This window comes from Adiantum capillus-veneris, chromosome 21 (genome assembly GCF_014529385.1).
Source record: "Adiantum capillus-veneris isolate H3 chromosome 21, ASM1452938v2, whole genome shotgun sequence".
Taxonomy (NCBI): Eukaryota; Viridiplantae; Streptophyta; class Polypodiopsida; order Polypodiales; family Pteridaceae; genus Adiantum; species Adiantum capillus-veneris.
The window spans coordinates 37,041,834-37,068,561 of record NC_140951.1 but is presented as its reverse complement, the minus strand read 5'-3'; the positions used below and the strand labels follow the sequence as shown (position 1 = coordinate 37,068,561).

Below are 26,728 nucleotides of genomic sequence, written 5' to 3'. Positions count from 1 at the left end.
CTAAGTTACGGGGGTCAATGCTATGGTTTTAGAAACTAGAGCATGTCTTAAAATTTTAGAAACTAAAACTTTGTATTTGTTACATGATGCTCCGTGATAAAGTTTTTCGCTTAACAATCTACACTACAAATGACTGCAAAATTAAAAGTTCGGAATACTCTTTGGAGAACGCTTTGTAGAGTTTTTAATGGCTGATGCAGTGCTGTTCTTGATAACTTTTTGTACAGAAATTAAACAAAATTACTCCAGATTGGCTGGCAAATTCCAAGTGGATGCTCCGTTGGAAATCTGGGTTAAGAGATTGGCTGGGACTGAAAGTAACAAAGGCTGATGTCGAGGCTGCGGTGGCTTGTGTTGATGTGTTTAATGAGAGCCGCCCTGGTATCGAGTATGAAAACCCTGGCTACATTGTAAGTGCATCTTGACTGCACTCATGTGATTTATGTGCTTGTTTTCGTAAAATTGATATGCATTCCTTTTGAGCACAACAATTTTTGTCAAGCATTTGGGTTGTAGTGAGTCATTGGATCCAGAAATTAATATAGAGCAATTACTTATTTCATGCGCATTTTAACTTGCACCTAGAGAATTTTGTAGTTGAGCATACGTGTACATTTTATGTAGCATACTAGGGGCAAGATACATCGCTCAGGTAAGGATGGATCACTTGACACACACACTCCATAGTTTTTTTGGTGTGCGTGTAAGAAAGAAAGAAAGGAAGTTTTATGTACGTTGTTTTGATGCCAAAGATACACCCACTTGCTACATTTCACTCTTGAGTATCGTGCCATAGGAGGCATCCTTTGACAGTTCTGACTCTGACTAGCCCATGTATGTGAAGAAGAGAAAGGGCACATTCTTGCGAAGTGCCCTAACATAGCACCAAAGGAGCAGGCTGAGGACAAGCTAGAGACTTCCAAAGCCGCAAATGAGCATGCAAAGAAAGGGACGACAAAGGCAAGATTTGTTCTAGATTTTGTGGGTGAGCCTAGAACAGATAGATGAGAGTAGAGAGCTTTGTAATGCGTGGGGCAAAGTACATGATTAAGAAGTTCTTATCTTCTTTGATGGAGGAGCGAATGCCAACTTCATCTCACCAGAATTGGCGGCTTGACTTGGAATAAGGCCTGAAGAAATGAGACCATCAATGAAGGTGGTTTTAGCGGCACAAAGGCGAGATATTGCCATTACACTTGTCACATATAACTTCGGTTGCATCGCCAAGGGTATCTAGTGTAGCGCGGATAATGCGTCGTGCTCTGTACAGTGTGGGTGCCCCTCAGTGCAATGAGCGTGACAATCTCACTCAAACAAATGAAAACTCTCTCAAACAGAATGAAACACAGAAACAACGGATGACAACACAGAAACAATGGATAACAACAGAGACACAACAGTGGACCAGAACATGTGGACTCGACTAGCTCCAAGAACCATGTACAGACTCTGGCGTGGCAGCACACTCCAGGACTCACAGGTACAAATGGGGTGTCGAGGCTCAGATGTGCAGGGATGGTGAAGCAGTGCTCTGTGTAAGACTCTCTAGACGACTACGTGCAAGATAAGCCCAACTCTCCCAAAACGACTACTGATATGTACAACCATAAGAGCCACCAACGGCCCATAAATGTCCAGCCAGCTAAGTCTATCTCCAAACTGAGTGGTGGTGGTGACCTGGCCACGACGTCCACTAGACCACCGTAGGTACCCTGCCACGTGTCACTCCCAGCCAAAGGGTCCGTCCAGTGTGAACTAGACCAACTGTAGCTAACTGTCCAACTGTCCAACTGCCTGTCCTGTGAAGTGACACTGTAGCAGGCTACAGGTTGCCCGCCACAAGACTGGTCACCGTCTCGGTGAGCCAAAACTGAATGAAACTGCAAAAGTAACTATATGTACCATGAAAGATGAGGTAAGAGCACAGTCCTGTCACCCAAGGGAAAGGGTCGTCCCCACTGCTGCTCCAGAAGCTTCCGGATCGGGAGGAGCCATTAGATCAATAGTGTAACCATGCGGTTGTTGTCCTGTGCTTTGCATACCTTGATTTCCTGTGGTTGTAGCAGCCATCTGCTGCACAACGGATGGGAGTACTTGCCCTGAAGTGAACTCCGGACGCCTAGTAACGCAACCATGGCGGTGTGTACCAGTAACACCGTCACAGCAAGGAACACTCTGGCTCTGCATGTGTGGCATCTGGATCTGAGACTCTTGCTGAGTGAAGTACTGGACCTGGGGCTGTGGGTAGTGTCCCATGAACTGCTGAGAGGGCTGAGAGGGACCTGCTGGGTAGTGTCCCATGAACTGCTGAGAGGGACTTGCTGGCGCTGCAAAGGTAGCTGGACTCTGGACTTGTATCCCTGGCCTAGTCCATCCATATCCCACAGTAGCGTGGGTAGGCCTGTTATCATACATAAGCATTTCTTGAAATCCTTGCACCTGTGCTTTGAGGTCATCAATAATTCTCGACTTTATCTTCAATGCCTGCTGTAGTGCAAAAATCGTTGCATCTCGATCTGCGATGGCACTCTCGGCAACTCGCAGGGATCCCTCCATAGCTGCGTATGTGGCGGAGTGATGCTGGTGGGTTGCAGCTAACTGCTCCACGCCTAGCTCGATGGTGGCAATAGCAGCTTTGGAGTCCTGAAGCAACTTCTCCGAAAGCTGAAACAGAGAAGTGGAGTCGGTCCTACCTGAAGATCCCTGAGATGGATGTGATGCTGGAGGGCGCACATGTGGCACTGTCGGCTAGCTAAAAGTAGGTGCAGATGGTGGCACAACCGGCGAGCTAGAAGTAGGGATACTCGGTGTAGAAGGTGCCTCAGAGATTGTTGTTGTAGGTGCAGCGAGTGATATGTTGACCGGTGTATGAGTGAAGATGGGAGAAGAAGGAAGAGAATCCTGTAAGGGTGAATTGACCATCCTGTCCTGAGGAGCGGCAGTAGACAATGGTGTCGGCACAGCAGAACCAGGTGTAGCAGTAGACGTATGACGCTGAAGATGTACCCTAGTCTGCTGTCTCTCAGAAACTGGCAAGGAGAGTAGAGACTTCACTGTATCCTTCATCACTTTCGCCTTGATCTTCTCTTTCTTGGTGACTGTGGGGTCTACTTGCATGCTCACGGGTTTCCTTTTCCCTTTCGAGGTTCCCTGTTCCTCATCCACTTCATTTATGTTAATAGGTATGTTTATGATCCATGCCAAGAGAGGCGCCGCAAAACATCTAAAAGTTAACTGCACAGACTGCACTTGGGCCCGAAATCTTTTAGCCCTAGACTGCAGAGAGCTGAAGAGAATTTGGTGGAATCCACATGGGATAGTGTGGATTAAACAGTATAGCCCGTCGCAGTGGGAGAATGTAGTGAGAATATCTGTTTGTACCTTGTTTTCTTTGGCATCCCGAGCCAGAAAGTAATACCTGAAGATTGCGAGAAGCCGTCTGTTTCGCTCATAATTGGGATGATCCGAGCTCAATAGCTCTTTACATGCTTGAATTGTCGCGTCCTTGAACAACAAAGAGAAAGTGCGAGTAGTAGACTTCACAGCTGGAAAGTTGGTCATACCCATGGCATGGCCAAGCCTTGTAGCTGTTAGCTTGTGGCCCCGGACCTTTGGAAAGTTTTTCAGCAGTTGATGTATCAGTTCTGCTGGAATAGTATTAGGTAAATTTGCATCAGCCAATTCTGTGAGACCCAGAGTCCGTAGCTGAGCAGTCGACAACACCTCGCTGAGAGATGGTCGAGGTTGCTGCATATGAAAATGTAATGAAAATGCTGTGCGATTTTTTGAAGAAGCAGGCCTCTGGATTTCATGAGTGATAATTTGCTGCTTTTCTGTTTTCTGAGCCACCTTTGAGTGTTCCTCTTGATCACTGGATGCACTTGACTCGGAATTGACATCGGAATCATCAGATGCTGCTGAGTCTGCTTTGTAGCTCTCATCACTTGGGTCACTGGAGGTAAAGTTCTCTATGTCATGGCTGCTGCTGCTTGCAGATACTTCATCTGCTTCGCTCTCTGATGCAACCAGAGCTTTCTTCCTCTTCAACTCTACCTTTTTCTTGCTACTTCCTTCTTACTGTTTCTCCTGTTGCTTGCTACCCCCTGCCATGTTGAGGTCGGATGACAAACCTAGCCTCTGAGTAGTCAAGTGATGGAAAAGCACTCAGATATAGGCTAGGTTGGAAGAAAAGGCCAGGTTGGATTTTCTTCTGCAAAACGATTTAGGCTGGCACTTGATGCTTTAGTTTTGCTGCAAAACACAATTTAGGGCAGCAAATTCGAACCAGTAGGGCGAACCAGTAGGGCAAGTAGAGGTCAGGGCGAGAGGGGTGCTGAGAGAGAGTAGGGGCGAGAGTGGGAGGTTAGGGCGAGAGGGGACGGTTAGGGGCGAGGGTTGCTGTGAGAGGGTGTGCGAGAGGGTAGGGGCGAGGGGAGGATAGGGGCGAGAGGGTAGGGGCGAGATAATAGGGTAGGGGCGAGAGGGGGTGCGGGAGAGGGTAGGGGCGAGAGGGGAGGATAGGGGCGAGAGGGGGTGGGGAGAGGGTAGGGGCGAGAGGGGAGGATAGGAGCGATATAATAGGGTAGTTGCGAGAGGGGAGGATACGGGCGAGAGGGGGTGCGAGAGAGGGTAGGGGCGAGAGGGGGGATAGGGGCGAGAGGGAGTGCGGGAGAGGGTAGGGGCGAGGGGGGGGGATAGGGGCGAGAGGGGAGGGTAGGGACGAGAGGGGGTGGGGAGAGGGTAGGGGGCGAGAGAGGAGGGTAGGGGAGGATAGGGTCGAGAGTTTAGGGTAGGGGGCGAGAGGGGTTGTGGGAGAGGGTAGGGCCGATGGTCACACTCGGTACTCGGTACAAAGTGATAGCAGAAGCAAATAGAAGCTACAAAGTGCTAATTTTTTTTTTTAGCAGCTACAATTTTCGAGAAGATAAAGGGGAGGGTAATTTTGACTCATTGGGAGACTAAGGTTCCTGCAGTAAAGCCTATATTCTTCCCATAGACAGTATGGCATTGGGAGTCCCATCAAGCCAGGTCCTTGATTACACCTTGCTCATTATCCCAATTGCCATCTAAGAAGAGTCCCCACTAGTCCCCAAGCAGATTCCAATTGTCAGATTGAACAAGACTGAACAAAACAAAGTCTCGCAAGAAGCTTGACTGAAAGCAGTTTGGAAGGATCTTAATACTTAATTGCAAATAACACTGAGGATAGAAACCATTAGAGGAATTAGAAGAGGGACTGATTATAGGAGGAGTCCAGTGAGGAGGAGGGACTCTTGTAGAAGTTCCTTATAATACCCAATTACCAAGAGGACTTAGTGGAGAAAAGATATCTTAGAGGAAAGGCGGAAACTTACAAACATAGCAAAAACTGAGACAGTAACAGAACATCTATTGTGGTGGAAAGCTCGAGGGGTGGAGAGAGATGGGCCATAGAACCTACAGATGGCGGAAAGTTGCATACCCTTTACTCAGAGGAGTAATAGCACTTGATTCTGGAGCCATTTACCAGTGGCGAAGGGACGCCTTCCAAAGTGACTAACTGGACAGCCCTCTGTGGCAAAACCTCCTGTACTTTAAAGGGCCCTTGCCAAGCTGGAACCAGCTTCTTTGCTTTTTTCAAATATTTTGCCTGATAGAGTAGCACCAATGTGCCTTGCGTTATTTTTGGCTTTCTGAGGTGGCGATCATGCCACGCTTTGCGATGAAGTTGTTCCGCTTGCAGAGCACGAGAAGCTAAAAGGCGGCTTTCATCCAATAAGGTGAGACGGGAGATAGAGGCAGATTCCATGCCCCGACTTGCACGCAGACTGCCCACCCTAGGGGAACCGGAGTTGAACTCTAATGGAGCTATGGCTTCCAAACCGAAAGCGAGTTGAAAAGGCGTTTGATTTGTTGTTGCTTTGAAAGATGTGCGGTATGCCCAAAGAGTGCCGTGCACAGCCTGAGCCCACGATGTTGGATGGAGATGACATGCTTTCCTCAGTAAAGCGATCAGAACCTTGTTGGTGCTCTCGGCTTGTCCATTGGCTCTAGGGTAATAAGAGCACGACTTGCGATGAAAAATCTTGTAATTGGCCAACAAATTTGAGAACATGTCATTGACAAAATGACTGCCTCTATCACTGGTGATCTCTAAGGGACATCCAAATCTGCATAAAATATTTTCATATAAAAATTTGGCTACTGTATTGCCGGTGCAATCTACTGTCGCTAGTACCTCTGCCCACTTTGTTGCATAGTCTGTAGCCACTAGCAGATATTTGCGATTACCTGGTTGAGCCGGGGGATATATTGGTCCCACAAAGTCCAAACCCCATCTCTCAAAAGGTAGCCACGCCATCGAGACCTGCAAAGGACGGTTGGATTGCTTACTCGGCTTCGGCCCACATCTCTGGCACACATCACAAACCTTAGAATATACTATTGCATCCTTAAAAATGTAGGGCCACCACAGACCACTCTGTAATATCTTCTGAGCAGTGATGTGACCAGGGTAATGGCCACCAGTGGGACCATTGTGGGCATCCTCCAGAATATGCTCCACCTCATGAGGCGAGACACAACGCTTCAGAACACCATCTGGTCTCGCTTTGTAGAGCTGGCCCCCGATCAGAGTGAAAGGCCTGGACTTCAACAACAATCTCCTCTTTTGCAGTGGGGATGCCCTCTCTGGGTACAGCCCAGTAGATAGAAAATGTAGGACCTCGCCGTACCATTCCGGTGTTGTATCTATTTTAAAAAGACTGCTATCTGGAAAGTCATCCGCAATCCCGGTAGCTTCTTCGCTTGTGTAAATGCGAGAGAGGTGGTTAGCCATTACATGATGCTTACCAGGACGGAGTACCACTTCAAAATCAAACTCTTGGAATAGGAGGAGCCATCGCCATACTCGACCTGCAGCCTGTGGCTTATTAAGCAGATAGCGCAAGGCATGGTGATCAGTGATAACTGTGAAGTGGACCCCTAGCAAATAGTGACGAAATTTGTGTAGAGCATACACTATAGCCAATCCTTCCCTCTCTGTGGTGCTATAGTTTTGCTCTGCTTTGGTGAGCAGGCGACTTGCATAATGTACAGGGCGATCCAAGTTGAACTCTTTGCTAGGCTGAGTCAGCACAGCACCCACAGCCAGCAGACTGGCATCTGTATGCACATGAAAAGGTAGGGCCCAATCCGGGGCAACTAGAATAGGCGCTTCAGTGAGACGTTTTTTGAGGTATGCAAATGCTTCGGCCTCAGGTGTTGACCACCGGAAGGGAACAGCAGCACTGGTGAGCCGGGTCAATGGTTGAGCCACCTGTGCATACATACGTATAAACCTGCGATGATAGCCGGTGTGGCCCACAAAGCTCTGAACACCTTTGGGATTTATGGGAGGAGGTAACTTCAAGATGGCCACTATCTTCTCTGGGTCCGGTGCCAAACCTTGAGCAGACACCACATGGCCCAACAGTGTGCCCTCTGTGACCAAAAAATGACATTTGTTCGGATTGAGCTTCAAACGTGCCTATCTGCATCTGAGGAAGACTGCAGAGAGCTGAGCAAGATGCTCCTTTAGATTTTCTACTGGGGTCGAACATTGAGCACCCGAGAAGGTGGAAAAGTCATCCATGAATATGCGAAGGTGATCAGTAAGCAGAGGACAAAAGATGAGATATACTATGCGATTGAAAGAAGGCGGTGCATTTTTAAGCCCAAAAGACATTCTAGTGTAGATGAAAATACCCAAGGGAGTCACAAAAGCTGTTTTGATTTGGTCGTCAGGATGTATTCCTAACTGATTGTAGCCGTTGAACCCGTCCATAAAACTATTCAGTACATGGCCAGCGACATCTTCGAGGACTCTCTCAGTAAAAGGTGTCGGAAATCCATCCGGGATTGTGACCTTATTCAGAGCCCGATAGTCGACACAAACTCGAATTTTGTTGGACTGCTTCTTTGGGGCAATAACCATAGGAGACAACCATTCTGAGTGCTCTACTGGTACAATAATACCTGCTTCTTGCATTTTTTCCAACTCGATTTTGACTGCTTCTGCATACTTGGGATTCAGTTTGTAAGCACGTCCTCTGACCGGCTTAGCCCCCTCAACCAGAGGAATTGTGTGGACTCCTAGCTCTGCTGGGATTCCTTCTAAATCGTGGTAAGACCAGGCAAACACATCTTTGAAAGAGCGCACGAAGGAGATTACCAGGTCGAGTAGAGCGGGGTGATCCCATAACCAAGTGGCTAATAAGATGGGCTGATGGTTGTCAGGGCCTCCTAGGTTGACCTCTCTGACGGGGTCAGGCGGTGCAGTGGTTGAGGCTGCGTCAGGTGGAGAAGATTGTGTCGTCTCTGTTAGCCTTTGGATATTATGAGCTGGCGTCTGATCAATGTTGAAATCAGCATACTCTTCCTGCAACCAACCTGATGGAAGCTCTGCAAATGGTAAATCCTCAGATACCTCAAAGTGCTCCGGCATGGGTGGAGAGTCAGATGGAGTAGAGGCTAAGGAGGGAGCTGGGGTGTTGGCCAATTCTTGCAAGGGAGACTTTTTTCCCCTTCTATGGTGGGTTATAGGCTCACCCAGGCCGACGGTTTCCATCAAGGGACCCTCTGAAGGATGGGCACCAGAGATTGGTCCACTTGGTTCTGACTCAATTGAGACTGGTCCACTTGGTTCTGGCTCACTTGGCTGACTGGGATTCTTGGTCTCAGGTGTAGCTTCAGATGTAGGATCAGGGGGATAGGGTGAATCTGTTGGCAAAGGTTGAAGAGAGACTACATAGCTTTGCATCGAAGAGGTGGCTTCTAACCACTGCAGTAAGTCTTCATCGGACCCATCGGGAGGGACCGGCTGCTCCAAGTCAGGGTTGGACTCTACTGACAAAGAGCTATGCTGAACGACCGGATCGATACCTCCTTCGAGACGAATTTGTTGCATTGGAGAGCATGGAGTATGTATCCACATGGCGTCGGTTCCCCAGTCGTGAAGTGCTTTCGTATGTCGTAGCCATGGCCTATCAATCAGCAAGGGATAACCTCCCTCTACCAGGGGAAGATTAACTACCACAAAATCCAAGTTAAAATTGAAACCTTGTACCTTCAGAGGCACCTTGTCGACTATGCCCACTGGGTAGACTGTTCTCTGATCAGCCAATGTAATAGTGAAAGGAGCAGGTCGGGTAGGCTTTAGACCTAAGGCCATCATAGTGAATTCGGGCATCAAATTGATTCCAGATCCTCCATCAACAATGACGCCGGATAGCTGGTGCCCAAGAATAGATACAGTGAGGCGAGGACTTTTATAATCGGTGAGGGGAGCAGATGGATAGGAAATCAAATAGGACTCTAAGGGCTGTACAGGGAGGTGCCCGCCACTAGGCCCAGCCCCCGGGTACAGAGACTGAATGACTAACAGGGTGTCACTTCTAAGTGTTGCATCAAGCCTTAGCATGTCGTATAGTGACACCTGCTGAAAAGTATTTTTCAAGATGGCTTCTGCTGTGGGCTTGGCGCCTTCGAACTGGGCTCCTTTTGTGACCTTAATCTGTTCCAAGTCAGCCACTGCTTCTAAGAAGGCTCCATCAATGTCAGATAACAAGGAAGTTGGTTTGCTCTGAGCAATTGGGAAGGACTTGTCCTTTGGGTCAGGTAGACCGGAGTGAGGAAGTGGAGACTGGCGAGGTGGACCTGTGGGTAGAGTGAGACCAAGAGCTGCTCTTTGTGCCCGAGTAAGGACACCAGCAGGCTCCTCCACTTGCAGAGGCTTAACCACCTGAGTAGCAGGTGAAGGTTGAGGCACGGTGTTCACAGTAATCAAATTTATCTTCGGAAAGGTGAATTCGGGTTGGTCCTGAGTCGAGCCTGAAGACGTGGATGCCCTTTGCTTGGGACAATCTTTACTGTAGTGATCCTTCGAATCAGGGCAATGACGACAAGGAGGGGACCCCTCGGGTAAAGGACACTTGCTCTGATAATGCCCATATTCTCCGCATCTGTAGCAGAGTATGGGCCGATTGGAAGGACGAAACGGGGGACGAGGTGGTTGCTGCATGGAATTTGAGGCTGAGGTGTAGAAACTTTGGGGAACTGAGGGAGTACTGGCATGATAAAAACTGTGGGGTGCAAAGTTGTTGTGCATACCTTGCTGCATAGGGGGTGTTGTCAGCAGAGGAGGCAACTGGTTTTGATGGCGGTAGGGTGAGACCATGTTGGATGCAGGTGCTAGCCCTTGTTGGAGAGAAGGACCAAGATTTTGTTGTATTTGACGCAATCCCTTGAGGTAGTAACAATCCTTATCCTCATGTCCAGCTTTTTCACAGAAGTGGCAGTAAAACCGAAGGGGGCATTCCTGTGGTGGGTGCCTTGGAGAGCGGCATGAGCTACACCAAACCATAGCCTTAGTCTCTTGCTGACACTTGAGCTCTTCTAACTCGCGCTTAATCTGTTCCAATGCCTCATTATGTGTAGGCTTCTCTTGTCTAAGAGAGAAGGACCTCTCCTCTTGAAGAGCTCGTTGTAGCTTTAGGGCTTCCAGTTCCCTACGTAAAGAAGTTAAAGGATCAGTAGGACTACCTTCCGAGAACACAGAGGGAGTATCTATTTGAAGAGAGTTGTTGAAGAGCTTCCTAGCTCCCTCTATTCTAGTAGCAGCTGCGATGAACTCGTCGAGAGTGGCGTCGGGTCGGAGACTCTCTCGGAGTTTTTGCTGAGAAGTTTTGGGAAGCGCCTTCTCCACCCACTTTTTAACCATGAATTCACCGGGTTGTTGGGGAAGCTTGGCCACCAGCGACTTAGTTTTCGTCATAAGCTCCGCAAAAGTCTCCTCAGGTTTGAGCACCATGTTGGCCAACTCATACAACACCTTCTCCTGGTAGTCACCTGGCCTGAAAGCTGCACAGAACTGCTGTCTTAAGGCTGCCTAAGTTGCAAAATGGTTCTCTGCAAATTGGCTGTACCATTTATCTGCTAGGCCATCCAGGGTGGATGGAAATAGTACCAAGTAAGCATCTTCTCTGTTCAGCCCACGTCCCCTACAGAGAGATACAAATCTTCTTGCATGGTCGTCAGCATCTTCTGAAGACAGCCCTTTGAATGTAGGGAACTTGATGTTCACCTTGGCCAAAACACTAGCTAGTGGCTCCATGATTCCTTGCTGAGTCTGTTGCACAATAGCTTGTTGTAGAAGAATAGGAGAGAGCTTTTCGGGAGAAGGTGATCGCGAAGATGGGGAACCTGATGAAGGAATGGGTGATGTGATATGTGGAGGTATAGGTGATGAGGTTGAAGGATTTCTACAAGGTGTCAAAGGTCGTCTTCTGTGATAGTTGTCACGAGGACGTGGCAACTGCTAACCTTAGTTGTTGGTTTCTTTCCAATGATTTTTGTTTAATTTTTGAGACCCTCTTTTTGAAGTTGCAAATGGTCGGACATTGTATGGCCAATGTGAACGGTAGTTTCACCCGCAGACGGGAAGTTGGTCGGCACTGGAATCCGTATGGTAAGAGGATGTCTAGGCTCAGAGCAAGATCATATAGGTCCCCCCGTCGCACTTAGCAAGTTGGTGGATACTAGGAAGTGAACTCAATAAAGGCATAAAGTCAAGGTGGGATCACCAACAGAAAGTATCCAACAGTTGGGCCACATTGCACTTTTGGATGCGGTCCCAATGAGGATAGATGGTCAGAAGACCAGCGGGAGCCCGACGGAAGCATCTCCTAAAAATTAGGGAACTGCTATTCTGGGCCGTGAAATGTGTTCGCGTCATTACCTTCGGTATGACCAAGGGAACATTTTAGTACTCTGCTGCAAAGTCAACTGATGCACAAGTTGAGAGATTTTTAAGCAGGAAGCCCAATGCGGGGAAATTGCATGTATGAGTGCCAAGTGGCACTTTGTGGTCAATTTACCAAGTTTGGGAGAACAGAATCCGTAATTGACTTTTGAGAGCAGTTTTGGAGGCTGTTAACTTGGATTTTCAGCCATTTCTCTCCATTTTTGAGCTTCCCATGACTTTGCTTAGGTCCAAGGAGCTCATTTTCAGCATTGGAAGGCATCAGATACGTGTTTACAGGGCTGTTTTGCTGCGTTTTCAGCGATACGCAGGTTTTGGCAGCCATGGAAATCTTCTCCTTTTTGCATCTATTTGTTCACAGATACATTACAGGTCAAGGGCAGAAGAGAGGGCGCTCGATTTATGCTGGGGGGATGCTTCATTGAGATCCTGTCACAGGTTAAGAGCTATGGAGTGCTTCCTTTCCCTCTCATGTACAGTGTGGTGCTAGGAGTGATGCCCTGCACACTACACACTGCTCTCTCTCTCTCCCCTACGTGCAGTTATGTGATGCCCCACAAGAGGGCTACTCATTTGACTGATGTACAGTTTTGTGGGTTCATGCTTTTGTGCTGAGGCAAGAGCCTCCTTGAGCAGGAACAGGGGTAGCTAACTGCTGCTCCAAAGCAAGCACTGGTGAGGGTCATAACCTCACCGTACAGGTGCAAAATCAGCGCTGTGTATGCGCTGTAAATTCACTGTTTTTCAGCCATACGGACGCCAGGACCATTGGGAATCGTGCCCCACTGGCAAAGGACAGTTAGGGGACTGTTTGGGGCTGAAAACAGGGCAAAAACCAGTAAATACAGCGTGCTGAATTTACTGTTTTTGGACAGGAATCAGAGGGTATACAACAGTGCAAGCGAGTTCCAACAGGGGAATTGGTTTCGCGCAAGTTTTGAGGTTGTTATGTTGCCGAAATTTGGCCAAATCAAATGGTATCTAGGTGGATACACGTGAAGGATTCCCGGGACCTTACCTTGTAATTTACCCTCCTAAAGAATAAAGAAATACCGAAAGGGGCGCCAATTTTGGGGCCTACTGGTTGTCGGCGTCTGCTCGGAGCATTCTAGCTTCCGAGTTGTGTGTGTGATTAAGTGTTAATTCCCATTACAGGTTCTCTTTGCAAAGTGCTCTGTGTGTGTGTTTTAAGTAAAGAATTTCGGGTGAAAGCCAACGCCTACCGCCCTACGGGCCGGTTTCAATAGTACTTCAGAGGGCTTAGTAGTGGGCTTTGACGCTCAACTGACCTCCCTTGTATGTGTCATACAGTGACCTCCAAGCCAACCAAGCTTTGGGCAAGAAAACCTTGAACTGGCTGAAGACTGGTCTAGACTCTACTAGACCATACTAGACCAGACGAGTGTCTAGACCAGCTGGACCAGGGACGAGGAGGACTAGACCAGGGTCTAGACCAGACAAGTGACTAGACCAGCTAGACCAGGGTCGAGGGGGTCTAGACCAGAGAAGTGACTAGACCAGCTAGACCAGGGTCGAGGGGGTCTAGACCAGAGACGAGGGCAAGTTGGACCAGGGCGAGAGGGGACCAGACCAGCAAGGCGAGAGACTTAGACTGCACAGGCGAAGCGAAGAAACCAGCTACTCAACAGAGTGAGACTTCAGTTGAGATCCCATCGTGGTCGCCAAAATGAGAGCACGTGTAGCGCGGATAATGCGTCGTGCTCTCTACAGTGTGGGTGCCCCTCAGTGCAATGAGCGTGACAATCTCACTCAAACAAATGAAAACTCTCTCAAACAGAATGAAACACAGAAACAACGGATAACAACACAGAAACAATGGATAACAACAGAGACACAACAGTGGACCAGAACATGTGGACTCGACTAGCTCCAAGAACCATGTACAGACTCTGGCGTGGCAGCACACTCCAGGACTCACAGGTACAAATGGGGTGTCGAGGCTCCAGCCCAGGACTCACAGGTACAAATGGGGTGTCGAGGCTCAGATGTGCAGGGATGGTGAAGCAGTGCTCTGTGTAAGAGTCTCTAGACGACTACGTGCAAGATAAGCCCAACTCTCCCAAAACGACTACTGATATGTACAACCATAAGAGCCACCAACGGCCCATAAATGTCCAGCCAGCTAAGTCTATCTCCAAACTGAGTGGTGGTGGTGACCTGGCCACGACGTCCACTAGACCACCGTAGGTACCCTGCCACGTGTCACTCCCAGCCAAAGGGTCCGTCCAGTGTGAACTAGACCAACTGTAGCTAACTGTCCAACTGTCCAACTGCCTGTCCTGTGAAGTGACACTGTAGCAGGCTACATCTAGGGCACAAGGATTTCTACATGAGGCTCTGGAGGGGTGTGACGTCCTCTTGGGGATTCCTTGGTACCACAAGAACCGCGTCGTGGTCGATTACTGGGCAAGAAAGGCCACATTGAAGAATGAAAAAGACAAAGAAATCACTATTGATATAAAACTAAAGGGCGAGTGTGTCACATTTGTATTGGCTTCAGCTGTTTCCAAATTAATGAAATCCAATCTTTTTGTTTACTTGATCTACTTGAATGAACACATTGAAAGTAAGAAGTATCGGCTTCGACTGTTTCCAAATTAATGAAATTCAATCTTTTTGTTTAATCGATCTACTTGAATGAACACGTTGAAAGTAAGAAGTCAAATTTGTTAGACTTAGAAAAGGAACGACAAGAAATTTTGCACGCTGAAGGCGAGTGTTTCTCTGAGGGTTTGCGTGGAGAGCTACCTCCTGATAGGCTTGAAGATCACATGATTGATCTATGCCCTGGGGACGGACACCACTTGCCAACGAAAAAGAACAGACTGAACAACTTTAAGCACTTCGAATAACACTAAATTGAAAGAGATGGACGACACATGAGACAGGGAGTGGTGAAGTTCCACCCCAAGAGAGCACTGGCCCCAAACTTTGGCACCCCTTTCGGTATTTCTTTACATTGCTTGAATTGAGTACAACGACCTTCAGGCAAAAGCATGCTAGAAAATGAGCCCTTGGCTCTTATTTAAAGGCCCTTGGCCTCTCAAAAGCAGTTTACATGAAAAGCTTTAAACTCAAAAGCATCTTGCCCAAAATCTGCCAGCACAAAACAAGGGATTCTGTACGTCAGCACACGTCAGCACAAAACGCAGAAATCCGTACTGCTGCCACGTCATCATGTCAACGCAAAATCTGGAGGTGCCGTACAATTGCCACATCATTAGTCCAGTAGCGCAATGATTTTCTGTGTGTGCGTGTGTATATGAGCTGCCTTTTTTTTATTACGCCCCTAGGCACTTGGGCCCCATTGGACGGGGTCTCATAAGTTGGTGGGAACTTCTTATGCTTCTTCTTCTTTTGTTGCTATTACTTCTCAGGGTTTAGGCCCCTCGACCGAGATGTGCAGGTTGGCCCTGTTCTTCAGTGGCTTGACAAATTAGCAATTTGTGACTTCCCCCCTTCTCGAAAGAAAGTAGTCGTGCGCGATTACAACATATCTGCAAGTTAGCTTAAAAATTTCCGAGGGTCATTCCGAGGGACATTGCGACTCCTGAGGAACAATCTGAGATACAATCAGTTTCTCATGAGTCATTTCTGATTGGAGCTTTTGATATCTTGGGTCGTTGGTTTCTTAGAAAAATCTCATCCAATAAGGAGTCTGATTCCATATTGGAGCTGTTGATGTCCTGGTCGTTGGTTTCCTATAAAAGTATCATCTAATAAGGAGTATTTAGTGGTTGGTATATCACAACGCAACACAAATGCTCACATATGCATGTTACAAGACATAGAAACATAAAGTCATTGATGAACACTGCCCTTGTAAATAACCATCCTGGTTCGGTCCCTCATCACTCCTCCCACATAACCTAAAAAGGTCCGGGCGGGGAGATATAGAGGTCTTTTACAACCAAACGCCATCGTTTGAAGATTCAAGCATACAACGAAACGCTCCCTAGACACCCCGTCTATTTCATTCCAAGGTTTTCAAGCATAGAACGAAACGCTCTATAGACATCCCGTCTTCGTCGTTCCAAGGTTCTAACTACTCCACACGGGAGCAAATCACCAAGCATTAAAACCAAAGTCAAACAGTTCAAATTGGCACCAAGAGAGGTTCAAAACATATACCATTTATTTCAAATACATTATAAACAGAACCACCAAACAAGTTACAAAGTTCAAAAAGCTGCTAATTTAAATCGAAAAAGCATTCTCGACATCAGTCGAGCTCGAAAGTGGACAGGGCTTCTGTCTTGAAACCTGCACCAAAATTAGGGTTAGATTCCTTCCATAAGGCTCTAGCCGACCACAACATGGTCCATAAGTTCTTGAATAGTCGAAGAAGCGGGACGTCCCGTATTAAAACGTATAGTACATCTCATAATGTTTTCTATTCTAGCGTTTTATTGCTCAAAACATATTCTTTTCTAAAGTTTTTTGCCAGTTGATCAAGTGTGTTTTAGAGCTTCATGGTGCTAGTTTATGTATGCTATGATTAAACATTGCAGAGTCATTGAGGAGGTGCATGACCTGCTTCATTTGTCCTTATTAAAGCATCATATTTAAAAAAGTTGACGTATTTTATTTTTGATTCTCAAAAATACTTCTAGTACATGTATTGTACTCCGCGTATTGAACGTCCCGTCCCGTACCGTGGCTGCTATGAAACAAAGCTTAGTAAAGCTGATTGCCTGAAGGATGATGTAGCCGCAAATGCGATGAAGGGTACACCTTATGCATCAGCTTGTGGATCTTTGATATATGAAATGGTTGCCACAAGGCCTGACTTTTCTCATGCAGTGTGAGTTGTTAGTAGATTTATGTCTAATCTTGGCAAGCCACATGGGGAAGCAGTGAAATGTATTTTCAAGTACTTAAAAGATACACAAGAGACGTGTATATGCTATGTCTGTGATTCGGACATGGCCAAAGACCTTGACACTAGGAAATCTACCAGTGGGTATGTTCTTACTTTAGCTAGTGGGGCTATCTCTTGATGTTCAAGGTTACAAAAAATTGTGGCACTGAGTACTTGTCACAAACTGGTGATGTGGCAGTAGGACCTCGGACACACACAGTGCTGACGTGGTAGCAGATTCTGCATTATGCACGGACAGACTGACGTGGCAATTGTATGAAACTTTTGTAAATTGCGGCGCAAATTTCGTTGAATTGCTGATGTGGCATTGCGTACGGATTTCTTGAAAATACGTTGGCTGATTTTAGCAACTTTTGGGTAGTTGCTTTTGAGTTTAATGCTTTTGGGGGCTTTGCTTTTGGACGCAGAGTCTGAGAGTGAGCAACTACCTGCCCTGTTGTATTTTGAACACATTTTTTTTTTTCCGAGAAAAAGATCCTTCTGTTAGTTAATGAAAACTGCCCATAGGGCTACAACCACCTCTGCAAGAGAGGGCTACAACAAACATGATGGGGAGACTCCCAATGAAAGAACATCATATATACAATGAGGCTAAATCAAGAGATGGGAGGAGGGAAGAGCCACACAGGTGGACGGTAGTGCCATCTGAGCACACCCTCGACAATGGTGTAGAAAGGCCCAGGGCACCAGAGTCGAAGGAAAGCCTCGCGGCGCTCCCGCATGCGGTCGGAGCTGTCCTTTGAGAGTATGGATCAGCTCTAGCCAAAAGTCACGAACAGTCTCTGCAGTGTAGTCCCTCAAGCTGTCCTTTGAGAGTATGGATCAGCTCTAGCCAAAAGTCACGAACAGTCTCTGCTGGTGGCATTGGGCGAGCCTCAAAGATGCGGAAATAGCAGGCCCTCCAGATGAACCAAAGTGTTAGGCCACTGATGAGCTCCCAACACTCCTCTCTCTCACTGCACCACTCCTGTGGGCTAAGCTCTATAGCAGGCTGGAGTGTAGGTCGCCCCCCCTGTATCACTATCATCCTGCTGGTGGAAGATAGCTCAAACTGAAGTGCCGGGCCCGTGAAAGTGGACCAAGCCGCTACCCCCCAAGTGTACTATCGAGCCGTGGAGAGAGTAGGCATCAGCCGAAGAACTCGTAGCCACACCTGCTAGGCCGAGAGACAGTCGCAAAGACAGTGACACTGACTCTCCACCAAATGGTCACAGGCTGCACATGCGGCCGAGAGACGACTATGCACTAGCCAGCTCCCTACTGCTGTAGCTCTGTGTGCAACCAGCCACTAAAACAAGGTGACGCGCCTCGGCTGTCTGGAGTCCCACAGCCTCTCCTAAAAGGCTGCCAATAACTTGACTGTGAGGCCCTCCTCCTGCCAATGACGTGCTGCAGCGGGGCGGGCCTCTCTCTGTGCTGCAAGTATATGACGTCCGAGCCGAACAGTGTACTGAAAGAAAGGGAGTCCTGGGTGGTTTGTAGAAGAGAAGGGGTCCCTCCATAGCCACACACCAGGGTCCCATTGGACTCGTGCCAGTGGACAACACTCCCAAGCCCATAGCCTCCAGTGTCCAGTCTCAAGAGTTGTTGGGTCAGGGTCTATGACGCAAGTCCTCCCATAGATGCCCACAACTCGGATCCTCTGGAAACAGCACTCTGCTACCTTCGGGGCCTCTACTGCAACTCGCTGTAGTCGTCCCCCACCCTGAAGCTCGAAGAACAGGGCTGGGACAGTCTCTGAGCAGGCCCTGATTGAAATGAGAACCTCCAGTCGTGTGAAGGCTCCCATCCACCGGGGTGCTACTGGCTCGAGAGGCGTGAGCCACTCAGCTGGAACTGACTCTGAGATGTCCTGACGCATGCTCTGCACCCCTCTCATGCCCTGTAGCTGGAAACCCTACACCTCCTCTGACAAACCTGTGAATTCTTGCCAGTCACCTAGAGAGCGCGTTGGACCTACTGCCATGGGACCCCAGGAAACATGAGTCCGACTACCAACCAAGTGGCATCTCTGAGTGCTAACCATGGGGTTCCAGACGAGGGGTTGCTGTAGGCGCTCCTCCGTGCACGTCGGCTGTCTCTGCTCCAGGCCCCGCCATAAGAGCTCCCAAGATCGAAGCAAACTCACAACGAAGCGGTCCTCCAGTCTCCTACTCAAACCAACTCTGCGCATCTCTATAAAGATCCATCTGGTTGAAGGTTGCCAAGGGGCTCCTGACTGAGGCACCCTGGCACGAAGCCTCTACAGCAAGAACTTCTTCCAGGGCTCCTCATCTGGAAGAAGTCCTCTGACTATGAACTTCCCAAGAAGGCTTTGCTGTGCTGTGCTGGATCAATGCTCCCAAGCCCTCCCTAAGAACAAGGAAGCGTGATGACCGGCCAAGCCACCTTGGCTCGGGCTATCTGAGTGTCACGTCCTGACCAAAGGAAGTTCCTGATCAGCCTCTCTACCTGGCTGATACAAGAACTCGAGAAGATCCAGCAAGAAGTGATGTACCACATAGTCGCCAACAACACCTGGTTGGCAACTACTACTCTACCAGTCAGAGAAAGTCGTGCTGAGCTCCAATGTAACAACTTTCTTTTGATGGACAGGAGAAGGGGAGCAATCTACCGCTCGGGAGACAAGTCCAAACCAACCTGACAACCCAAGTACCGAACTGTAGTCCCTGGGGGAATCCACCTGAAACCCTCTCCTGGCATTCAATCTGACACAGGAGCACTACCAACTGAGAAAGCCACTGTCTTTCTCCAGTTGATTAGTGCGCCCGATCCACAACTGAAGGTCTCCAAAGATTGCTCACATCTGTGAAGATTAGCCTCTTGGCCATCTAAGTACAAGGCTGAGTCATCGGCAAACTCAGCGTCCAGTAGCTCATCTCCGCGAATAGGGAGTGCTAAGCCCCATAGACCAACCTGCTGTGACACCAAAAATCTGCTCATCGCTTCCGCATAGAACAGAAAGAGAAAGGGGGCAAGAGGACAGCCTTGTCTGATCGAACGTGTAAGCATGAAGCGATCACGTCTACCTCCTGCCAAAAGCACCTTACTGTGAGCCTGTCTGTACAAGGCTGACACCCCTGTGATCCAAGCATCTGAGAAGCCCATCCTGCGTAGAGTGCCCTCTAGAAAGTCCTAGTCAACTGTGTCGTATGCCTTCTCAAAATCGAGAAGAAGAATCACGAGGTCCTCACCACGGAGCCGTGCCAGGGCAGAAGCCTCCCAGAAAGTAAAGATGTTGTCAAGGATAGTGCGTTCCTTGACAAAACCTGTCTGAGTCCCATGTATAAGGCTCTCTAAAAGTGGCTGAATCCTCAAACTCAGAGCCTTGGCAATAATTTTGTAGGCTGAGTTGAGGATGGTGATGGGGCGCCACTGTCGAATCTCATCCAAGGAGCCACCCTCCTTGGGAATGAGGTAGATCAGGCCCTCACTCATGCTGTCAGGCATCACTCCTGTGCACAAAATGTACTGAAAAGCACTACAAAGATCTAAGCCAAGCAGGTCCGAGTACTCCAAGAAAAAGCTGGGAGTCAACCCATCCTCACCTGGACAGCTACCACGGGGGAGGGCCCTAAGAGCCGTGTGCAGCTCCTCAAGCTGAAGTGGCATCTCTAGCCTCTGGCACATCTCCTCAGTCACAAGACATGGCATCTGTGCCCAAATCTGCTCCCTGCATGCATCCTGCCGCTCTGATTGGGACTCAGCAGACAGTAACTCACGGTAGAAGTCAGTAGCAACTGCATGCATATCCTCGGGCTCACAAGCAACTGACCCATCGGGCCTCCTCAACTGACTGACCTTGGCATGCGAGTGCCGAGGTCCCACTGTCTCAAAAAAAGCACCAGTCACTTTGTCTCCCACCTGAGTCCAGTGAGATGCCTGTCGGTGGAAGGCAAACTCATGACGCCTCTCCGCTGTGCTAGCAAGCTCCTGTCGAGCTTGCTGTAACTGCTCCTCCAACCACGGACTGCCTGGATGCTGCTCCTGCATCCTCTGTAATGAAGCAATACCCCGTCTGAGACGCTGCTTCACCTCTCTCGTTGCAGCCCGGCGAGCCAGAGACTCCTGAAGGAAAAAGTGGCTAATCTGAGCTAGGCCTGAGGCCACTCTGTCTGCAGGAGAATCCTGTCTGTCCATGCCCTCTGTCCAGATAGCCTCTACCCTCTCTTTGAGTGCTGAGTCCAACAAGACCCTCTCTGGGATGCGGAGCATCGTGCTCCCACTCCTCTGACTGTCTGCCCCTGTGAGGATCACTGGTGCATGGTCCGAGAAGGTCCCTGCCAAGATGCCCACTGATCCTCCCAAGTCATTGAAGTGGTCACTGGTGTAGAAGCGATCTATCCGCGATAGATTCACTCCTCCCACTCTGCGGTCTGATCTAGAGAAGGCAAGACTGTCTGGGGGCCTCACAAAACCAGAGTGCTGCCATGTATCCGAGACCCTCAAAGTCATACACAACCTCTCCCAAGCTGCCAACTCGACTCCATGCACAGTAGCATGGATGCCACGAATCTTGTCAGAAGGGTCCTCCAACATGTTGAAGTCCCCTCCTATGCACCAATGATCTGCCTGCGGCAAGGACTCAACAATCTGTGACCAAAACTCTGCACGAGCACTCGCCACATTGGGCGCATAGATGTTCAGGAAACCCACAAGGCCACCCTGAACCTGCATAGTAATCCATTGAGCCCTGCCTAGCACAATAATCCCTTTGCCCACAATGGCCTGCTGCACTGAGTCCGCAATAGTCATACATACCCCACCCTGGATGCCTCCAGGTCCAAAAGTAGCTGACCAAAAGGTATCATATTGTCCACGCAAAATCTGACCACATCGCAGAATGCGGCTCTCACACAGATGGTGCTCCTGAAGCATAAGGAGATCAATCTCTCCTCCCACAAGGCAACGCTGAAGCTCCTGACGCAATCAGCCCCGCTGACGCTGAAACTGGGGTCCACCTAGTCCCTGCACGTTCCATGAGACGATCCTCATGGGGAGCGAGAGAGAACAGATGCTGCCGCAGCAGCTAGACGGGCTATCTTCGAGGCTGGCTTGGATGGGGAGTAACCCGCATCCGAGTGTCCTCTAGATATGCGTGACTGTAGTGAGCAGAGCGAGCCGTGCGTAAAGCAACCTCCTCTGTCCAGGAGTCCTCATGAATGTATACATAGCAAGGCAAACACTACGTATCAGCAAAGAAGTACACCACAATGTGCCTACATCCTGCTGAGTTTGGGGGTGTTACCGTAAACTTGGCCAATGGCCACAAAGTCTACAGCATATCTGTAACTCCAAGTTCTCCCATGTGGTGAGAGAACTCTAGGACCTGTGTATGCAACCATCCCAACACTGAGTCGAGGGTCCACTCTGTCTCGGCCCTGCCACAGAGGGGGAAGGAGAAACCATCTGCTGAGTCCAAGGCCTCTGTCCCCCTAGCGGCAAGGAACAAAGCATGGACCCTGAAGCAGGCTGCCTCATGGTCTGTTGCGGAATCGCCGAGAAAACGAGTGAAGCCGTAGTCGAAGAAGTCCGAGCGGCGCCGGATGTCAATGCTCGTCAGACCATGAGGGATAGCTGCAAGGGAAGATGTCTGAATCTGCAAAGGGTGCCGTAAGAAAGGCTGACCCTCTCTCGCTAGGCGACTCGTGGCAAAGGCGCTGCCAAGAGATCTCCTAGCCGCCGGAGAAGGCCCTGTCCCCTGGGTCGACTGTGGAATTGGAGTAGGAGGGGGGGGAGAAGGAGCTGGGGGGAGCGGTGGAGAAGAGGGGCGGGATGGGGCAACAGAGGTAGAGGGGCGAGGTGGAGAGGCGACGGGAGCAGAAGGCGGGGGGGAGGATGAGGAAGAGGGGGGGAACTCTCGGGGGGGGGGAGAGGCTGTCGAGGGTGAAGCGGAGGTGGGGGTTGGCGCAGGGATCTCCTCCTGCTCAAGAGGACCAAAGCGGTTCCCCGTGGGAACCCACTGCTGCTGAGTAGGCGCCTGAGTGCCAGTCTGAGTGCCTGGCTGACGCTGTGGCCCCTGTCGTCGTTGACCACGGGCCTGCTGCCACCCCTCCTCCGCTGGAGCCCCAGGCTCGGAGGGTGACTCTGCATGTGTGCGCTGTGCCGCTCACTGTGGCTGCAGGCCAGCCCTGGCAGGCTAGGGCTGAGGCTGTGGTGCAAGTCGCGGCCTCCTCCGTGGACAGGCCTTCGCTAGGTGGCCCATTTGTCGACAAATGAAGCACTGGTTCGGGAGGCCCGAGTACTCCACACTGTCTAAACCAACCCCCACTCACCCGAGGCAAAAGGATAACCTTTGGGAGCGTGTGGGTATCTCTGACCAAAACTCGAACTGAGGGAATGCCAGCCGCCTTGGCAGCTACTGATGCTGCCGTACGAGGTGTCTCCAGGACAGTCCCAATGGCGGAGCCGATCTTGGATAGCAGTGGTAAGTACTCCCTCCGTAAACCCGGAAAGCAGACCGAGATGGGGATGTCTGCCTCCTCTACTAGAACATCCGAAGCCGGGTCAAAACCATGTCTCCACTGTCGAAAGTGGGCACGTGATGCTCGGATGGCCAATGGACTCATAGCTATGACCTTGGACGCCATCTCGGAGGTCTCAAACTCGATCTGATAGTAACCTCGTCGGAGCGCTGGCAGCAGCGGGAGGGGATGGCGGGCAGGCAGTGGGGCAGCGGGGGGGGGGGGGATGGCGTTGCGAGGGGGAACAGCAGCAGCGAGCGTTCAGCAAGTGTCACAAGACCAATCTGTACCAACCTTCCACTTTTTCTGAACACAGATTTTTACAAAAAGAAATACCGAAAGGGGCGCGAGTCTTTGGGGCCAATATCTCTAGGCATGGAACTACGTCGGGCCGTGTCAATTTTGTGAACTGTTTTGAAGTGAATCTCTACTGTGTCGCGGTAGAATCTTGACTTGGGGTGTCCAAGTTTGTTACAGTGGTATCCGAGCATAGAAAGATTCTTCTTCTACGGAGGATCCGATCCTTTTTGCAGAGCGCACATAGCTTTTGGGAAAGAATCTTCGTGTCCCGACCCTAGACTTATTAGCCACTCCCACCCTTCATACATCGCGCATCGGACGCGTTCCCGTCTTCATTGCTCGGTCTTACAGGGCATAAAGCCATAAAGAATCCCAGATTACACATGGGTTCTCGTGAAGAATTTGACAGAAATGACACCTCTGAGTGGGAAGGCAAAGAAAAGTTGAAAATCCGGCGCGGGAACTGAAGAAAAGAATGAAGATTTGGGAAATTTCTTTCGGACAAGTTTGCCAGAAAGGAGTACAAAGTCAACTGTAGATTGGCATATGTGTGAACAGATTGATTAAGTACTCCAGGGACCCGAGATTGGCGAAACACTTGAAGAATTACCCGATTGATAAGATTTACTCGAGATGGCGTGTGGCCATCGCTTCTCCTCTCTGGTAGGGAGGAAAGCGAAAAAGACAGACGAGTGCAGAAAAGCGGAACTTGTACTTGTAGAAAGACATGGTCAAGCACTCTTGAAAAGAAGCACGTCTACAGAGCCAACCAATATGACTTCCTCGAAGACAAGAGCAAGAAAACAAAAGTATTCAAAGAAGGTGGACAATCGATTAAATTTGAATCCTTTTTTGGGTTTCGAGATGCTCGAACATGGTGGTCCACTCTTCTTTTGAGGAAGGAAGCTCCAATTACATAGTTGAAATTCAAAAGGCTCTTTATTTTCTTCTTGGTTGACTTGAGAGTATGAACGAGATATAGGAACCGCTTGGAATCATCTTCGGATGACCAAGGGAGATGAAAGCAGAACTGGTGGCACATTGCGTGGGGCCCGAACCGAATCAGATGAACGAAAGGACAAAACTTTGCCGCACTTAGGGCAAAGTGAAAGATCAGGAAGCCCTCATTTTTCCGGAGGAGCCAAGGCCAACTTCTTAAATTGGCGGCTTGACTTGGAATTACGCCCGACAGGCTGAGGCCACCGACGGAGGCAGTTCTAGGGGAACCCGTATGGGATGTTGCCATTACACCGATCATTGGCAAATTTCGTTTGCACTGTCAGGGGTATTTAGGGCACGAGGACTTCTACATAATGCCCTTAGGAAGGTTGTGACGTCTTCCTCGGAATCCCTTGGTACCACAAGAACAACGCCGTGGTTGACTATCGGGCTGAGAAAGCGACTTTGACAAATGAAGGGCAAAGAGATTGTACTCGATGAAATTCAGTTTCTTCACTCGATGATTTGGAGAGAACCGAATGATGATTGAAGGTCGAATATGTTTTGACCTTGATAAAAAACGCCGCGATTTTCTCCACACTCATGCTGATTGCTTTTCAGAGGGCCTGCAAGGCGAGTTGCCACCATCTCGTCTTGAAAATCATACTATTGATCTGATACCTGGAAGCTCACCACCGAATTTACCACCTTACTATGTAAGCCGAGCCCAAAATGAAGAGATTATGAACCAAGTGAAAGACCTCTTGGAAAAGGGTCTTATCCAGCCGAATACTTCACCCTACTGCTCTCGTGTGTTGTTGATTTTAAAGAAAGACGGATCTTGGAGAATGTCCATTGATGATAGAGCTCTCAATAAAATCACCGTCAAGAACAGACTTCCGATTCCGAGGATCGATGATATTCTTGATAGACTACAGAGATCCTCTTGTTTCAGCACGATTGATTTGAAAAGCGGATATCATCAGATTCGAATAGCGCCGGGAGATGTCTACAAGACAGCTTTTCGGACGAGCCTCGGTTTATATGAATTTTTGGTGATGCCTTTTGGCCTTACCAATGCTCTAGCAACTTTTAACCGAATGATGGATAGTATTTTCAGAGAGTATAGATCTTTTGTTGACACTTTCTTTGATGACATTATAGTCTTCTCCAAGGATGAGCAGAACATAGACAACATCTGCTACAGGTCTTTCAGGCATTGCGAGATCACAAGTTAGTAATTAATGCCAAGAAGAGTGAATTTTCTTACCGGAGATACACTTTTTGGGACACATCGTCTCAGCAGAGCAGGAGTACAGATGGACCCGACCAAGATTGACACTATATGTGATTGGCCCGATTTGAAGAATGTTCATGAAGTTAGAAGCTTCTTGGGCTTATGTTCTTACTACCGGTGGTTCATCAAAAATTTGCAGAGGTCCCTTCCCCTTTGCACATTGTGACACAGAAAGGAGTCCCTTTCTCCTGGGGACCCATAGAGGTGACTGCTTTTCAGACTTTGAAAGAGAACTTGACTACGGGACCAGTTTTGACTTTGCCGCATTTGCAAAAGTCATTGGAAGTATATTGTGATGCTTGTGATCGTAGTCTGGGTGCGGTCTTAATGCAAGAAGGGCATGTCATTGCCTATGAGAGCCAATTGTTTTCAAGGCCGGAATTGACGACACAAATTTATGAGAAAGAGCTTTTGGTGGTTATCCATGCTCTTACTCAGTGGCAACATTACCTTCTTGGAGCCGATTTTACGGTCTTCGCTGATCATCAGAGTTTACGCTACTTCTTGTCACAGAAGCAGCTTTCGAAAAAGCAGATGTGGTGGGCTAGCATATTGTCACAGTTTCACTTCCAGATTGTCCATGTACAGGGACAAAAGAATTTGGTGGCAGATGCTTTGTCCTAGAAGCCGTTAGTCTTGGCTATTTCCGCGATTCATCATAGAATTTTCGAGGACATGGTCGATCAGTACGCCACAGGTCTAGATTTTTCAGATGTATTCTGTCGAATACAGAATAGGGAGGTAGTAGCGGGATATTCCATACGTGATGGCTACTTGATGAAGAAAACGATGTTGTGCGTTACACAACCGTTGAGCGAAAAGGTTCTAACCGAATGCCACTGTCCACCATTTACGGGTCATCGCGGCATTGATACCACCTTGAAAGGTGTGGAGCGTTACTTCTTTTGGCCGAGACTCAAGAAGGATGTGGACGACTTTGTATGCAGTTGCTTGGTATGCTAGAAGGTCAAGTTTGACAGGCATAAAGCATAGGGATTGTTACAGCCTTTACCCATTACCACCCGCCCCTGGGAAAGTATTGCTAT

The 26,728-nt window shown here is 48.9% G+C and overlaps 1 protein-coding gene across 2 annotated transcripts in view; it reads left to right on the top strand.

The window, feature by feature from the left end:
- LOC147430791 (putative inactive ATP-dependent zinc metalloprotease FTSHI 5, chloroplastic) overlaps positions 1-26,728 on the top strand; it is a 122,596-nt gene that overhangs the window by 71,081 nt on the left and 24,787 nt on the right. For both annotated transcript variants that reach the window (XM_086493348.1, XM_086493347.1), the window contains exon 12: positions 228-410. In XM_086493348.1, coding sequence (XP_086349474.1) covers positions 228-410 — 183 coding nt within the window. The remainder of the gene's footprint in view (positions 1-227; positions 411-26,728) is intronic.